The sequence below is a fragment of the Cornus florida genome, unplaced genomic scaffold (assembly GCF_030987335.1).
Source record: "Cornus florida cultivar Cherokee Brave unplaced genomic scaffold, ASM3098733v1 CherokeeBrave_3.0.0_Hap2_Chr05, whole genome shotgun sequence".
Classification (NCBI taxonomy): Eukaryota; Viridiplantae; Streptophyta; class Magnoliopsida; order Cornales; family Cornaceae; genus Cornus; species Cornus florida.
Window position 1 is genome coordinate 92,598,910 of NW_026775575.1, and position 17,574 is coordinate 92,616,483.

The 17,574-nt window shown below is 32.1% G+C and overlaps 2 protein-coding genes across 5 annotated transcripts; one reads left to right on the forward strand and one right to left on the reverse strand.

The window, feature by feature from the left end:
* LOC132307651 (protein IQ-DOMAIN 10-like) lies at nt 1-2,330 on the reverse strand. Of its 4 annotated transcripts, none has more exons than XM_059805475.1 (6): nt 2,199-2,330; nt 1,670-1,777; nt 1,391-1,558; nt 1,054-1,281; nt 632-745; nt 1-537 (listed from the first exon to the last, which is right to left on the reverse strand). In XM_059805475.1, exons 2-6 carry the CDS (start codon nt 1,718-1,720, stop codon nt 154-156), a joined length of 945 nt encoding a protein of 314 aa, XP_059661458.1. In that variant the 5' UTR covers nt 1,721-1,777; nt 2,199-2,330; the 3' UTR covers nt 1-153. The 4 variants fall into 4 exon arrangements, with proteins under 4 accessions (XP_059661458.1, XP_059661456.1, XP_059661457.1 ...); XM_059805473.1 differs by having other exon boundaries at nt 1,670-1,864; XM_059805474.1 differs by having other exon boundaries at nt 2,184-2,330.
* Nucleotides 2,331-8,794: 6,464 nt separating this feature from the next.
* LOC132307653 (uncharacterized) lies at nt 8,795-13,693 on the forward strand. Its single transcript, XM_059805476.1, has 5 exons — nt 8,795-10,118; nt 10,194-10,310; nt 12,582-12,754; nt 12,840-13,044; nt 13,146-13,693. Exons 1-5 carry the CDS (start codon nt 9,483-9,485, stop codon nt 13,347-13,349), a joined length of 1,335 nt encoding a protein of 444 aa, XP_059661459.1. The 5' UTR covers nt 8,795-9,482; the 3' UTR covers nt 13,350-13,693.
* The last annotated feature ends 3,881 nt before the right edge of the window (nt 13,694-17,574 follow it).

The window sequence follows — 17,574 nt, forward strand, 5'->3', positions numbered from 1 at the left end:
TTGGAACATTCCCAAATATTAGGTTTGTTTTAAATTTTATATACTTAATACCAAACCTTATTTCTCCACACCAATCTCAAATAGATAAAATAAGGAATGAAGGCAGTAAAAGACCCCAAAAAAAAAACCTTCACAGTTCAGACCATTGAACTGCTAAGCAATAATTTGATCTTGCTCTGCACTTGTTTTATTACTTTCAGCTTGAGACAAGCTTAAAACTTCAGTATTTGCCTCTTGTGGAGCTTGCGTCTCAGCAGCTACGTTGTTCTGTTTGATTCTCTTGCTCTCGCAGTTCCCTTCCCATTTTGATGAAATAGGTTTGACTGAAACCAAGATTTTGGTTGGCGACCGGTTTGTAGTTTTACCTACCTTGCTTCCCTGCTTGGTCTGAACTTTCTTTGGAAGTACGGTAGGTGCAAGAACACGAGCCTCCCATGGGCGAATAGCTATCCAGCGCTCCATCCAGCTCCAACCCCAGCTCTCTTTGCCAAGATCATAATAAGCCTGACCAAAGTATGGACTAGAGTTGGCCCTCCACTGCAAATCAGATTAAATCACGCGATATTTTCGAAAAGAAAAAGCATGAGAATTGCAAATAAAAATCCTAATAATTATTTTCAAATTGGCATACCTGATGAGAGAAGGCGTATGCCATGGCTCGCTCGCGCTTAATGGCTGCTTCTTCTCTCTGTTGTATCCTAGAGAGAATTTCCTCCATGGTTTCATAGCCACCACACCATTCCACCTGTTGGGCAAAATCAGATTATTGTTAGGAAGCAAATTTGGTGCCTGAGTTGTTCATTTGCAGTTAAGTTTGGCAGCTTGGAAGCACTTAAATGCTGTGTAGAAATTTAGAGGAATTTCAATTTTCATGTTATCTCTATATATTCGCTTATTGTGTGTAGAAATTGAAAACACTCTTTGTAAAATCATGAGGCCTTACTGAAACATCCTCACACCAAACAGAAGAATGAACAGAACTGACAACGTGTTGTTCTTGATAAATTTAGGCCATGAAAACAAACATTCATGATGCATCAGGGTCATTAGTACCTGTAGTTCATGAAGCTTAGCCTCGAGTTTTAACTGATTTTCTAATTTCTTTTTCCTTATCCGGCTTTCTGCCACCATGCATAGTCGGCGAGCTCTAATGTCTGCCTGAATTCTGCTCCAAGAATGTATATGGCTCAAAGTGTTTGATGTCTGCATTGCAGCATTATTAACTTCGATCAAGGAGTTAAATCTCACTGTTCCTCTAAGATGGCGTAGAGCTCTCCTTGCCTATAAATTTTATACAGGCAGAGAATTGTTATATACTTTGATCTTATCCAATGCATCCAAATAATAGCATTTTCGGTTTGAATTTTTTTTTAAATAGTATAGTCCATACCATAAATGCCCGAAATGCAGTTTGAATCCGCGTGGCAGCAACATCCTCCCTGCGCATTTTAAAAACACCACCGTCTCTGCTGGAACTACCATTGGCAACATTATTGGATACTTCACCATTGACACCTCCCCCATTTGATCCATTTGATTTTTTGGTAGCTGATTTTACCTGTTTCTTAGAATCTTAGTAGCATGTATATGAATTGAAGATAGAGGTTTTGGGGCAGTTAGAGACCAAATAAATAAATAAAATAAAAATAAATATTGAATAGGAAATTACCTTGGCTTTCTTTGGGCTAATTATTGCCTTAAACCAACTTCCACAACCCATTTGTATCAATCAAGATGCTGAATGACATATAGTGTCTAACACAACCCTAGCACAAAACTTTTCAAACCGAGTAGAGGCAGAAATCCAAGAAAGATTGTGATTTTAGTTCAGAGTCGGTAACGTCAGGTTCAAACTTCACCGTTACTATGATAATTAAAATTAAAACACATGTCAGACCAAATAAAGGCCACTTGAAAATTTTGTATTATGATTAAATTTCCAAATGAAATGGCATTAGTATCGTTATGAATCAATTGAACCAAGAATATAAATATGTTTTATAAATCTAAAAATGGTATCTAAAGCACTGCAGATTTGATAAGCAATACACTATTGAAACAGATGGCTAAAGAATGTAATGAATTAACAAATGAAGATTATAAACACAAATGTCACATCTAGCATCCAAAAAACAAAAAACAGGAAATTAGGAAACAAGTGTCAAGATGTTGAAGATACATACTAGGGAAGAATTTACCCATGACCTTGGGATGTGTTGCAAGATGGCTTGTAAGTAATAGCAGCATCAACAGTGGAAATGAAAGAAAAACATGGGGGAGAGAGAGAGAGAGAGAGAGAGAGAGAGTTTTGAATTTACAAAATATTGCAATTTTATTTATTGAGGACTTCTTCTCTAGTCTCAATTATTTATTTATTTAGTTTTTAAAAAAATATTATCATTATTATTTTTTTGGTTAGCAATTCTCTATTCTCAACTGACACCCCAACTAAAATGAAAGGAATTTTTTGATATTTGAAAGCACAACAGCCAAGCAACACAAAATGGTGTAGAATCAGGTGAAATAAGTCCATGAAAGAAGGTAGTGTCAACCAATCATATACCACCATGTGGCGAAAATTACGAATCTATAGACTTCTTTAACACAGATCCTAGATTGAACTGGTTGAAACAACATAGCTTGGTGGTATGAGACTCTCAGAATCGCAGGGGTTTCTGGGCGTACAGCGATGGATGAACAAATGATTGTTATGGGCCACCTAGTTACGGGCCAGTACTTAATGTTGGGCCGTCATGTAGAATTTAGGTCTTACTGATGTGGGTGGGTCCCATTTATTGATGGGACCACGTTAACAGGCTAGATCAAGTGGTTGACAAGAGTGGTTGATCGGTTGATCTGACGGTTAAGCTTGAGGAATATAAATTCATAGGGTTAATTGCAATAAATCAGCATATTTTTTGCTTTTTCTTGATTGAATCTTTCAGTCATTTTTTATAATTGAAGGGGGTGATTTGCTATATTTTTTAGTTTAAATGACGACTTGTATAGTATAAAAGTTTCTTGACTCAGTCATTTTTTATAATTGAAGGGGGTGATTTGCTATATTTTTTAGTTTAAATGACAACTTGTATAGTATAAAAGTTTCTTACTAAAATGAGCAACCTTTACCAGAGTTATCGTGGCATTTGTTGTTGTTTTTTTTTTTTTTTTTTAAAAATCAATTTAACTAATCAGTTATCTTAAATAAATAATAAGACAGTACTTAAGTCTCGTTGGAGCTGTAAACAAGACAAACAGCTTATGAACAGTTCAGATTCTGTTAGATTAAAGTTCGGCTCAATCCTATTTGCTAAGCAAATAAGTTAAGAGCATCTCCAATAGACTCTTTAAAATTAGGCTCTCCGAATTTGCCATATCAGTATTTTTCAATAGTCACATAAACATTTTCTATAGTCACGTCAGCATTTTAGAGTCTCTAAATTTAGCTATCGCATGTACTCCAAGGGTACACTTTTGCTCTCCAAAAATATTAATATTTTTAAAATTTAAAATATAATTTATTTTTTAACTTTTTCCTAACGGCTATATTTCTAATGGCTATAATGTCAATACAAACATTACAAAATTTAAAAACAAAAAAAAATCACTTTTTTCTAATTTTAAAAAAAAAAATTTTGCCTAAAAAAACTTTTAAGGCACTGTTTGTGTTAGCCAAATGGTGCCTTAACGACTCTTTGGTTCAATTATTTTAAGGGAGAAAAAAGAGTTACCAAAGTAAGCCAAAAATTTGAATTTTAGCTTTTATTTCAGCCAAACATGCCCTTAGAAATGGTGTTCTGGGCTTAGGAAATAGTGTTCTGGTCTGAATTTTAAAAATAAAAGAAAACAAAATGGGCACAGAAAAAGTGAGCCCAATTGTCAACCCACTCTTGCTTTCTAGCTACTTCCATCATAGGGGTGCACAACAAAATCGGAACCGTGGAACTGGAACCGGAACTGTTTTTCACGATTCTCACAGTTCCGGTTCCGAATTTAGGAACCGTGTACATACGGTTCCAGTTCTTGTTCCAGCCGTGGGAACCGATAAGAATCGGAACCGTATGTATAATTATATATTATAATATATAATTATATATATATTATATAAAACTAACCCCGTATATATATATATATACCTATTTTTTTTTAGTTTTTTGCCCTAATTTGAGCCTCAGCCTCCCCAATCGCCACCAATCTCCATCTCTATTCTCTCGACTCTGAACTTGCCCTCTCTATCTCTGCAACTAACTGTATGTAAACTACAAAATCTAGTGGTTTGAGAGATGATACTGATACATCAGCTCTTGGGTGCGAGGCTCCTTCAGTTGATGAGGTGGAAGATTCAAGATTATGCAGCAGAGATGAAAAGCTGGGATTAGTAATTTAGTACAGATGTACAAAGCTCGTCTCTTTCCGATGTCAAAACCTAACCCATCTGAAGCTTTATGCTTGCCGAGAGTTAACCAACGCCGGCATGTTGGTCAATTGAGGACATCATTATCCGACGCTCCTGATCTCCTCGACTACATCTCCAACCTTCCCGACGAGTGCTTAGCTTGCATATTCCAGTCGCTTAGCTCCGGTAATCGGAAACGATGCTCTCTCGTCTGTTGCCGGTGGTTTCAAATCGAGGGACAGAGCCGTCACCGTCTCTCTCTCAACACCCAAACCGATCTGCTCTCGGTGGTTCCGTTTCTATTTTCGAGGTTCGATGCGGTGACTAAACTCTCTCTGAAATGCGATCGCAATATGCGAGCATCGGCGACGAAGTTCTCAAGCTCATCTCTTTCCGATGCCGAAACCTAACGGTCCTAACCCGTCTGAAGCTCCGTGCTTGCCTGAGAGTTAACGGTTGCATGGGAACCCAACCGGAACCGTACCATTTCTACGGTTCGGTTCCGATTCGGTTCCATGCTATACGGTTCCGGTTCCGTTTTCAAGGAACCGTCGTGAACGGTTACGGTTCCGGCTTCAACCGGAACCGTGAGAACCGGAACCATGTGCCCCCTACTCCATCAAGAGTCATTCTTTAGGGCTCACTTTTTCCATAGTCCATTGGAGCATCCAATCTTCAAAAATTGACCCAATTTCGCCAAAAAGAGCACTGATGGAGTTGCTATAAGCAGTTACTTGTTTCTTAAGCTCATTTGATCAACGAGCAGGGCCTTGGGCTTAGAAATAGGTTTATAAACAAGTATTCGTGAACAAACTTGATAAAGATTGTGAGTTTGTCTCATGTTGAGCTCAAGAACAATTGAAGCTAACTAAATAATTAAGCAAACAAACGGAGCTCAAAATTAAACACGCTTGTATGGCTCAACTCAAGCTCGAGCCCGAGCTGAGACAACTGAAAGCTCTCGTAGATTCCTTTAGCCCCATTGGTATGCAAGACATATAGTACCCATCCTCTGAAGATCAAATGGTTCTACAATCCAGGAAGTAATGAAAACAACAAAGAAGCTAGAAACAGAAACCTGATAGAAATTCATGATAAAGAGAATCTTATGAACAGATGCTTGGATATGGTGACTTTATATCTTTATGTATATCTAACAAAATGCTGACATCTTCAGTGGTAAAATAATTGGTGTCATGGAGGCTCTACTGTCCTCCTCAAACATAGTGTGTGGCAGGTCGTCACGAATATATATACACAACTTTTGTTTTTGTTTTCACCAAGTTGGAGATACAGTTTCTTATGGCTGATGTAAAGGCAGATCTCTATTAGCTTAGATGAGGGCAGCCGTGGGTCAAGTTTGTTCCATTTTGATACGAAGGTCACGTTAAAATATGGATAGGAAGGTTACAGGTTTAAAATATGAAAACAAAATTCTCTCCGGATCTCACGCAATCCTTCTACCACACTAAATTTGACATTTTTAGATCCATTAGCATAGACAATAAAATAGCATAGTATATTGAAAATAAAGTAAAATGCAAAAAACTCTTCTGAACTATTTCATTGTTACAAATAATTCCCTTAAATTAATTTGCTGCAATTAAGAACAAATCCATTATAAAAGATTATTTTATCCTTTCTTATTAAAATTATCATTTCTTATTAAATTATTTTTTATTATATTTTCTATTATTCAAAATTAATTATATCAGTTACCTTAATTTTATAATTAGTGTCAATTTATCATAAAAATGAAAAATAATAAATAGATTAGTAGCTACCATTTTTTAAAATGATTAACTTGTTATAATGAAACTTATTATACTCACATTTAAAAAAAAATTAGTGTAAAAAAATACCTTTCTTTTCATATAATATTCATGAAAATTTAATAAATTACGTAAATAACAAATATATTTTTTTATGCAATATTAATAAATTACATGAATAATTTTTTTTCCTTTTTTATGTAATATATTCATGAAAAATTATGAAATTACTTAAATTATTTCAAAATTTTCAACTTAAGATTTTCATTTAAATAATTAATTTCAAAATTAAAGGCAAAATTATGCAAATTTAATGGAGAATATTTTATCAAATTAGTATGAATTTTTTTTTTATATTTGTTTCAATAAGAAAAATAAATCAAGTGTAATTCAATAAGAAAATGTATTATGGTCATTTAATAAAAAATAGTTAAGGCAATGGGGATATTTTGCAACTAAATGTGATAGTTCAGGCGGTTTTATGGAAAAAAATAAAAAAATTAAAAAAAGACGGTTTTATGAAAAAAAAAATACTTCTGTATTATTTACAAATTTGGACATAGTTCAAAGAGATTTTTTAGACTTTACCCTTAAAAATATGATGAAATTTAAGATAGCTTGGCCTCTCCAATTATTTAATATCCTTCTTGGAAAGGCACTTATTAATTAATAAGGGAGGGTTGTACTGTTGTTTCATTGTGACCTGAAGGTAGTTCGAAACAAAGATTCTCTTCATATTTTGCAATACCAAAGCTTTGGTACTTCTGATTCATTATAAATTAAATTTATTTTGGATTTTTTTCTTTCAATCACATATATATATATATAAAGTAGCTAAAAAGAATAATATATTGAACTTTTACATGTGTGATTATTATGGTTGTTGGTACAACACAATTTGATTTGTGCCAATTTATTATCATTTCATTTTTTTTTCCCTTAATTTATTATCATTTCATTTCCAATTCAATGTTGGTTCAAATTGCTTTGAATCTATGAGAATTTTTCTATTTTTCAGTCTGATGATTATAAATTCAAAATCCTCCAACAAAATAAATAGAAGCAAAACATCCATTTACTAAATTATTTTTCACTTGCGATACAACTTTAACATGTCTGTCATCAAAATAACTATAATTTTTTATTTATTTATATGAAATTATATAGTTTTTAAAATTTCATATAATATGATTGATTACTAGTATTGCTGCAAATATTAATCTTAAATGACAAAACAATTCATCTCAAGATACTCAAAAATTGAGCCAAATTATATCAAAATAGGTATAAATTAGATAGATTATGAAGTTATTCCATTTCATGTTGCATCCCTATTACTATGAGCCAATTAATATGCCCATCAAATTTGACTATTTTTTCTATAAAAACTCCAAAATATTTATAAGAATCCCAAAATTTATGTAAAAAATATATATTTTTTATATTTTGTTTTGAGAGCATTTTAGGTATTTTAATTTTAAAAATGAAGAATTGTGCTTATGTGTTCAATATAAAAAAAGATAATACTTGCCTACTCACCTGTGAGTAAGAAGTTCATACTTATTTTGATGTGATGCAAAATTAGTGGAACACGTGTCCCTATAATATAAAATAATAAAAATTAAAAGATTTAAGAGGTTATCGTGATTAAACCTAATATGATTAAAATCTAACTCTCTCCCCGTCTCTCTCTTAAGCAATTGTGGTTTCTTTTTTTTGTCCACGAAGTGAATGAGAAGGGGATCTAAAAAAAAATTTAAGCTAAAATTCTTCATTAAAATTATATTACAAGATACAAACAATCAAACAATCATTTATCGAAACCTGATTTTAATTTTATATAATTTGGTGTATTTTAGATAAAAATAATTGATTAGTATATGTAAGGATTATATATTAAATCATGAAATATAAAAGTCAAAACTTTCGGTATTAACATATTAGGTTTTTAGTAAAATAGTTTGAGAGAGAGAAAGGGAGGGAGATAGTTAAATTAAGATTTGATTTGCATCATTTTGGGTTGACTCAGTAAATATTCTATTTTTAAAATTTTGATTATTTTCTATTTTATAGACAGTTGTTCCACTAATTTTGCTCCATATCATGGGTAAGTATGAACTCCCTATCATTAGTGAGTAGGTAAATATTATCCTAAAATATATATGGGATTTTTTTATTTTTTGAGCATTTTTTATATATGACAGGAGTTTTTTTTTACACTACTTCTTCTTCTTCTTCTTCTTCTTTTTTTTTTTTTAAATATATCAGGTGAAGACAAAACGAAATGGTAACAACCATAAGTTCAATCACCAATTTTAATGTAAGAATGGTTACTCTTTACAAAAACAACATCAAGATAATTTAAGTATAATTCTCAAGAATATCAAACTTAAACAAAACTATATTATATATTTATTAAAATTTTACAAATAACAAATTAAATTTCACTATCAAGCCAAACATGTTTCAATGTATCATTCATTAGGTGTTATTTATTTGTTTATTTTATTAATTTGCTACATCCTTTTATGAATCAGTCATCAAATATAAAAATAGAAAATGACAAATATAATATATAGTACGAGAAATCAATATTGAATCTAACCGAGTTAAATTAATTCTTTCGTGTGTGTGTGTATATATATATTTGTGAATGAATCGAAAGCTACGAAACAGAATCAAACTTGTTTCCATTACTTGGCAAAGGTGCAAGTTAACACAGAGAGAGAGAGAGAGATTATCATGGGAGAGAGTCGGTCTAGGAAGGAAAGGAGGAGTGGAGCGAGGATTTGGGCGATAAATTAGAGAGAGAAAGTATTCAAAATTGCTTTAGATTTGCTTTCAAGTTTGAATTTCGAAATTTGGGTCTTTCTCTTTTTTATTTTTAGTCATCTGATCTGTCTCTCAGACAAACAAACAAACTGGGTTTCAGAAAAATCCGAAGCTCTGAGATACTCTCTCTCTATATATATACGCACATATACACACTCTCTCTATATATATATACATATATACACACACCATCATTTGCTGAATTATTGGTGTTCTTCTTTGCATAGAAGTTGCCGATCTCGACTCCATAACCCACGAGATTTAGATACTTGGGTTCCTTTTGACCTGGGTTCTCTTCATTCCTCTAAAAATTTCGCATTTGGGTTTTTCTTCAAACCCTCAAATTTTGATTTTTGATTTTTGATTTTGTAGATTGTATCTTAATTAATGGGACAAATCTTTTGTGTATGTGTTAACTCATTTGTGTTCACTGGATAAGAATTCTGTGATTGCTTGTTATTATTAGATGGCTGAGACCAAGAATGGCTCAAGAGGAAAAACATGCCCAGAAGTGTAGAAATAGTGATGGGGATGGTGGTGGTGGTGGCAGTGGCAGTGGTAGTAGATCTTCAAAAAAGTTAAAGCAGAAAAAAGTCCCACAAAGAGGACTTGGTGTTGCTCAGCTTGAGAAGATTAGATTAGAGGAACAACAGAAAAAAGATGCAGCTAATAATATTTTGTCAAACAATTCAATTGTATCCCCAAGTAATTCATCATGTTTAGCTGTTCAATGTGCCAATCTTAGGCATAGCCCTTCACCTTCCACTATCCCTTTACCACGACCTTCTCTCGCCGATCTCTCTCCGCCGAATTCGTTGTTATTTAGACCACCCCTCTCCATCCCAAATGCTGATAGTTTACATCCAAATTGTGTTACATTGTCCAAACCATTAAATGGGACTGGTGTTGAGATTGGTTGGTCGGAGATTTCGGGTTCAGGGAATGGAAAATGCCCCAAGTTCTGGAATTGTGAGTACAATTCTGAGGGGGAGAATCAAAGGTTGGAAGACCGTGGATTCGGATTGTTATCAAGTATGAGTTTGCCTTGTGAATCTTGCCCTCCACCTAATGTGACGTACAGAACACCACACATTCAACAACCTTCTTTTTCATCAAAGGTTAGCCGGTTGCATATTTGTTTTTCTATATATTTCAATGGATTTTCTATGTACCTGAACTCATGGGAATTGTAGGTGAATGTCCCATCAAGGACTTCATCAGCATCTGTAATGAATTTTCATTTGGAGCCCCCTTCAAACCAAAGCTATCACAGCAACAGTTATCCGACTATGTGGCCAGAGGAAGAGAAGGTAATGTCCATCTTAATGGCTTAAAAGTTCTCAGCTTATAGTCTATTCAACTGTATAATTTAGTTGTACATTCTTCTTTAGTTGAAAATTCAGTAGAATCTGTGTACTTGTATAAGATGGAGACTTTCGGAATATGGGATTTTTGTGGTTAATTTCTTGTCTATCAATTTTATCTTGGATTGTTCTTTTGAAAGAACAAAAACCATCGTAGAGCATTTTCTGGAATTGGTTGTGCTAATTTAAATTGAGATGATTGAAAGATTGGGATTTACGTTTTTATGCGCATATATAAAATGGAGACTTGAGGAATATGAGATTTTTGTGGTTAATTTCTTCATATTTCAACTCTGTCAACTCTTTCTTGGATTGTTATATTAAATGAGGAATACCCTAGAGAGTATAGAAGAGGTAGAAGAAAATGGTTTTAATATAGGAATGCTAAACAGAATCACCAACAAGGAGGTGTTGGACACACTTGAGAAGATGGGGGAAGTAATAAAGCTGTAGGCCCATATAATATATCTATAGAGACTTTGTGAACGTTATGCAATGTAGGAACTGAGCGGCGAACGAAGTTGTTTAACAACATCCTAAAGCAAGGTATGATGCCAAATGAGTGGAGGAAAAGTACAATAGTACCAATTTACAAAAATAAAGGCGATATACAAAATTGTGGCAGCTATAGAGGAATTAAATTAATGAGTCCTTCACAAATCATAAAAAAGTATCCAAGATCAAACTAAAGTGCATACAACATATGGAGACACTAGTGAGTGATAATGTGGGATTGCACCAAGGTTCGGTGCTAAGCCCATATATATTTGCAATAATCTAGATGAGATAACAAAAGAATTCCAAAACGAGATACCATCTTGCATGATGTTTGCCGATGATATCATGCTCTTGGATATCTCTAAAGAGAATTTAACAATAAAATTAGAAATGTGGAGAAACGCTCTAGAATCGAAAGGATTGAGAATTATTTGAACTAAAACCGAGTATATAAAGTGTCAATTTAATAAAGAGTAGGACATTGATAATGTAATGATAATGCTTCAAAATCAATTTCGTTCTCTAGGATAGATAATACAAAAAAATGGAAAGATAGATAGTGATATAACTAGTATGATTGGAGCCGGTTGGACAAAATGGAGACAAGCTAGTGAGATCTAATGTGATAAAAATAAATAAAACGTAGGTTAAAAGAAAAATTTTAGGGGATCGTTATTAGACAAACAATGTTGTATGGAGCGGAGTGTTGGGCCTTAAAGAAAAAACAAGAACATCGCCTTCATGTGGTGCAGCGGCAAAAATGAGAATGTTAAGATGGATGAATGGAGTAATTAGAAGAGATGGGATCACTAATGAAAGGGTGAGTGAAGGATTAGGGGTAACACCCGTTGGTGAGAAAATTAGGGAGAGTAAACTTATATAATTTGGACACTTGCATCAGAGACATAGAGATATGCCGATCAAACGAGGAAGATTAGTTATAATATAAGGTAAAAGATGGAGAGGGCAGCTAAAGATAACATGGGATGAGGTTATTAAAAATGACTTTAAAAAGCTAAATGTAGTAGGTGAAATGGCATCTAATAGAAAAGATTGGAGAGAGAATTCATGTGGCCGACCCCATTCATATGGAATTAAGGCAAGGATGATGATGATGGTTATGCTAATTAAAATTGAGATGATTGAAATATTGGGGTTCGTTTTTTTATGTACCTATATGAGATGGAGACTTGTGGAATATGGGATTTTTGTGGTTAATTTCTTCATATTTCAATTCTATCTATTCTTTCTTGGATTGTTATATTGAAAGACCACAAAACCTCCTTAGGGAATTTTCTGGAATTGGTTATGCGAATTAAAATTGAGAACCTTGAAAGATTGGGGTTCGTTTTTTTATGTACCTATATGAGATGGAGACTTGTGGAATATGGGATTTTTGTGGTTAATTTCTTCATATTTCAATTCTATCCATTCTTTCTTGGATTGTTATATTGAAAGACCACAAAATCTCCTTAGGGAATTTTCTGGAATTGGTTATGCGAATTAAAATTGAGAACCTTGAAAGATTGGGGTTCATGTTTTGATTTTTGTACGTTAAATGTTTAACATTTTCCCTTCTTGAATGAAAATTAGTATAAAATACTCTAAATTTGTGATATTTCTAATGAGAGCAACTTGAATGATGCATTAATTTTTCTTGAATTGAAATTAGTAGATTTTTTTTAATTGATTTTGTTGGTTAATTTGTTCACAATGCAGAAGGTTGGTATAAAGAGGCCGTATTCCTTCTCTCTAGAAAATCCACCAGGCCCCTCTTTACATGGCAGATTTCCTCCAACATATGTTGCTCCTCCCATCACCAGATCAGATGAATCAGCTTCATGCAGCAACGGAGGCACAAATAATATTGAACCCATCAACCCTGCTTTCAGGTCAGCTTTATCTTAATTTGTAGAACTTTATGTTTATTATTTTTGTAATTCGAATGTTCACATGGTATTGTTGCTCCCTTTCCAGAGAAAGCCCTTCAAGCTCAGCTTCAATGTATGAACCGAATTTGAGTATAGTCACCAAAGAAAATGGTAATCTGAGTGGAGATTTTCTCACATTGGCCCTCCCCACAAGTACTTTGCCACATCCAAGCTCAAAATTTAAGCCCCCTTCAGCTTATGTAGCCACCCATCACCGTCAATTATCTGAATTAGAAGGTTTACCTTATCCAGTAAGATTAAACAACAACACCACATTACACAATTTTCCATTTTCAGTTTTCATTTTGTGGGTAATTGCTATCTATAAATTTCAAGTCCATTAAATTTCCAGGGAAGCATGGAAGAATCAGTTCATCAGCAAGGACTGTGTGGGTTGATTGAGCGACATCCATTTTACAGATTCATTCCATCAGCAAAAGCACATACTGGCCAAACAGCAAATACTACAAGCAACTGCAAAACTGGCCAAGCAGCTGCTGTTAGCAACTGCAATGGTGAAGCAGGAGGAGGTGTTGACCTCAATCTCAAGTTATAAAAGATAGCCCTCTCTTTGATGTTTTTGGCAGGCCAAATTGTTTCTCTCTAAGAAATGGCTTGCCAGCTTCTTATTATATCATCCATTTTTCCTCTAAGATCATACTAGGATTATTTATTTATTTATTTATTATTATTATTTAATTGATTCAATGGCTTATATGTATAGTGGCTATTACTTTTCCTATGTAAACATGAGTGTAAGAGAGACCCCAAATCTTGGTCATGTGAGAGGGAAGAGGAGAAAATAGGGAGAGTAGTAGATTTGTTTGTTTGGGTGTTAAACTATTTATTCACGGCTGTTTGGTGTTTTTGTTTTATAAATTTTGTGATTTGTTTGATTTGTGTGAACGAGTCATAACAAGCTTTTTGGTTCTGAGTTGTGGTAAACTGATTGTGGGTTTGTGTTGTCTGGCTTTTGATTGTTCATGCTATGCTCATCTCTGAAAATCTAAAATGAGATGATATCAAAGAGACCTTTTAAAATTTGATGAAACTTTTAGGTTTTAAAACTCATTAAATCCAAAGAGAATAATACTCTTAAATTATTAGTGGGTGGTAATTTTTCTACACCCAAGAGTTATGGTTGATTTAAAATCAAAAGTTTCTTTCAGTTCTTAAATATTTATGTTGAAATTTTCAAGTTAGGAAGTTGCTTTTGAGGAGCTGTGATCCCAAATCCTTGAGTTTTCTGTCGATTCTTGGTGACTTCAGTCCGTTATGTATTCTTTGTGTGTGTGTTCATTGGATTCACAAGCTCATTATCCAAGTTTAAGGTGCAAGCCCTACAAAGTTTAGAGTTCAGGTTTGTGCATTCTCAGCCGAGATGGATTGAAAAAATAAGAAGAAATCCTTAAAATAAATAATAAAAAAAAATCTGATCTTGAACCAAAGATTTTATGGTTACAATCACGGATTTCTCAAGATATAATTTGACTTCTAAAGTTTTTCTTTCACTTTTATAATTTTCCCAGTGTCAAATATTACATTTGCTTTCAATGTTCTAAAGCCTGATTTTCAAAAACGTAAATTGACGACCTAAATGGCATAAACGTAAATTGACAACCTAAATGGCTACAAAAGGGATGCTTTCTTTTACAACCCATTGGAGAAATTATTTGAAATTCGCACAAGTGAACAACCGACAGCAAGTTATTTTTCTTTATTTAAGCTCATAAATTTCTTTATGTAAGCTATAATAATAATTGGGGGACACACATTGAGATTTGTTTATATTGACCGTTCATATATAAGTTAGCTACTTTTTTTAGACAATGACATTTCATAAAGTTTGAAAAAGTTGACAAAAATATCTTTGTAGCCCCCTGCCACATATGAAACATAAAGAATGGACAAACTTATCATTTGACCGTTTTAATGGACTTTTTTAACTTTACAACTTAATGAATTGCCCTTTGACCGTTTTAGTGGACTTTTTTAACTTAACTTTACAATTGACGTAAAAAAGTTGAAGTGTTGATTTAGAAACAGCGCAAACAAAATATTTTGAAAAGTAGACTCACGGAAGTATAAAATTGAAAATGGTAGTAATGATCTGATGTCCAGAAGTTTGTCAAAGAAGGAAAAAAATCCTCTCCGTTTGCTCTCCCACTTGATTGGTCCAGTGAGGGGTAAAAAAACTGACTTGACACTTGAGTTAAATTCGTGTTTACCAAGCTGCTAATTTATACATATAGCTTCCGTATAAAACATATTTATATATTGTAATATTTAATGAATTTAATTTTCACTTTATGAGTCCCACAATTTATACATACAACTTTTGCATAAAACATATATATATATATATTGCAATATTTAATGAATTTAATTTTTACTTTATGAGTCCCACTTGACAAAATAAGTGACAAAAAAGTTGAAAATTAAACTTCCCAAAAAGAAAAAACAAAACCTTTTTCACAAAAAGTCAACTTTGCATCCAAACAAAATGAAAACTTCTCCTCGTCAAAATTAAGCCTAAAAGAAGCAAAACCAAACCAAACGTAAAGCAAATCCAGAACACATTGCATAAAGTGATGCTTTATGATTAATGAGCTCTCTCTTCAAAGAAAAAAAATCATCGGACCAATTTTGGAATGAAGATTCTGGCCATTTGGCAATTGTAAGTGAGACAGTTATTTTTATTTTTTTGTAATTTTTTTCAAAATGGGAAAACAACTATTATCTTATTTAGAGACAATCCAGGAATGACTTTGGTTATCCAAAGAATTTAAAGTCTGGGTTATTAAGTTTGATGAACATAAAAATATATATATAACCAAAATTTGGAATGCATTTTACATTGTTTGGAGGCAACTCGAAATTTAGTTTGTTTGTTCTTGTGCATTTACATTATTTAGGACGGAAGAAGAATAAACAATATACGAATAGAATTCCGATACAGAAAATAAAAAGTAAAAAAAAAAGTATTTTAATTTAAATAAAAAGATAAAGTTGAATAGTATTTTTTCAGTAGTATAATATATCGTATAAAATATAACTGTAGAAATTAGTATTCGTATATATGGTAAAATAAAGTGTAGATTAGTTAATTTTTTACTTACCTTGCTAACTTGGCGATGACAAAGCTATGTTAGAAATGTAGCGTTAATCACCACCGTTAGATGTTCACTTCCTCCTTTGAGAGAGTAAATGGAGATGATTTTTTTTCCATCAAATAAATAAATTAAAAAACTAATTTCAAAAAGTGGAAAATTCCAAACAGGATGTGCCAAATTTCTATAAAAATATCTGTTTGACTAAAATTATTGAAATTTTCAGAGTTACTAGACGTGCAAATGAACCTTTGGTAAAAATTTCATAGCAATTAGAATATTACAATATCTCAGAGAAATTAATGAATTTCAGTACAATAAATTGACGCCATTTTGTGGCTCATATTACCTCAAGGGTAATTTTGACATTTTAACATTTTTGATATTTTACAATAAAACTGATTTTAATATTAAGGGGCAATTTTGTATTTTCGAACCATTTAAGGCTTTGTTTGGATGACAATTTTGATAAGGAGTGTCATTGTTCAAAAAACAAACAACTTTTATAAGGCTGTCTATATAACAAATCTCAGGAGTGTCATTGTACTTTTCCCTAATAATTTTATAACCATGAGATTCTACTGTCACATACAGTAATAATTTTTCAAACTAAAAAATCTAGAGGTTTAACATTTTTCTTTCATAATTTAATTAGTTAGATTTTCTAAATTAGCAATCCGGCCATATGCCGAGCACTCTCTGTTAATACACAGTAGTATTGTAGTAATAATATCTAATAGGGTAAAGTGGGAAAAAAAAATAATAATAATAAAACTCTTAAACTATGTCCAAATTTATTTTGTACACAATACCCCTAAATTATTACATTTTGTTACAATTAGCAATCCGGCCATATGCGAGCACTCTCTCTTAATACACAAGTAGTATTGTAGTAATAATGTCTAATAGGGTAAAGTGGGAAAAAAATAATAATAATAAAAAAACTCTTAAACTATGTCCGAATTTATTTTGTACACAATACCCCTAAATTATTACATTTTGTTACAAAATGCCCCCATATTTGGACTATTTTTCATTCAATGACCATAATGCCCTTTTGTTATTGAATTACATTTAATCCATTTTTTAATTAAAATATATGATGGAAAAAAAAAAAATTCATACTAATTTTATCACATAATCTCCAATAAATTTGCATAAATTTACCTTTAATTCCAAAATTAAATGTTTACATATAAATATTAAGTAATTTTTTTTAAAACAATTTAAATAATTTTTTAATTTTTATGAATATATTACATGAAAAAGAACGTATTTTTATTTAATTTTCATACATATATTGTATGACCCAAAAAAAAAAAAAAAATTAAATAAGTTATATATATATATATAACAGTAAAAAAAAATTAAACCAAATATAATAAGTTTTATTATAAATAGTAAAATTTTAATAATAAGTTATTATTTTACAAAATGGTAGTTATAAATTTTTTTTTTTTTTCATTTTTATTATAAATGAAAACTAATGATAAAATTAAGGAAAAAAGTATGATTCATAGTTATATAAGAGAAAAGATCATAAAAGTAACTTAATAAAAAAATAAAAATTTAATGAGAGTTAAATAGTCTTTTGTGATGACTTTGTCCATTACTACAACAAATCATTAGTTCAAGAGGATAGTTTGTAACTCAAAGAATTATTTGCAAAAA

Bases quoted from the DNA above. Each gene is read 5' to 3' on its own strand.
- LOC132307653 (XM_059805476.1), top strand. From the start codon at position 9,483: ATGGCTCAAGAGGAAAAACATGCCCAGAAGTGTAGAAATAGTGATGGG. The intron at 10,311-12,581 runs GTAATGTCCATC...TTCACAATGCAG, and splicing joins TGTGGCCAGAGGAAGAGAAG to AAGGTTGGTATAAAGAGGCC. The intron at 13,045-13,145 runs GTAAGATTAAAC...TTAAATTTCCAG, and splicing joins TAGAAGGTTTACCTTATCCA to GGAAGCATGGAAGAATCAGT.
- LOC132307651 (XM_059805475.1), bottom strand. From the start codon at position 1,720: ATGGGTTGTGGAAGTTGGTTTAAGGCAATAATTAGCCCAAAGAAAGCC. The intron at 1,559-1,669 runs GTAATTTCCTAT...TCTAAGAAACAG, and splicing joins TTAGCCCAAAGAAAGCCAAG to GTAAAATCAGCTACCAAAAA. The intron at 1,282-1,390 runs GTATGGACTATA...TAAAATTTATAG, and splicing joins CTGCATTTCGGGCATTTATG to GCAAGGAGAGCTCTACGCCA.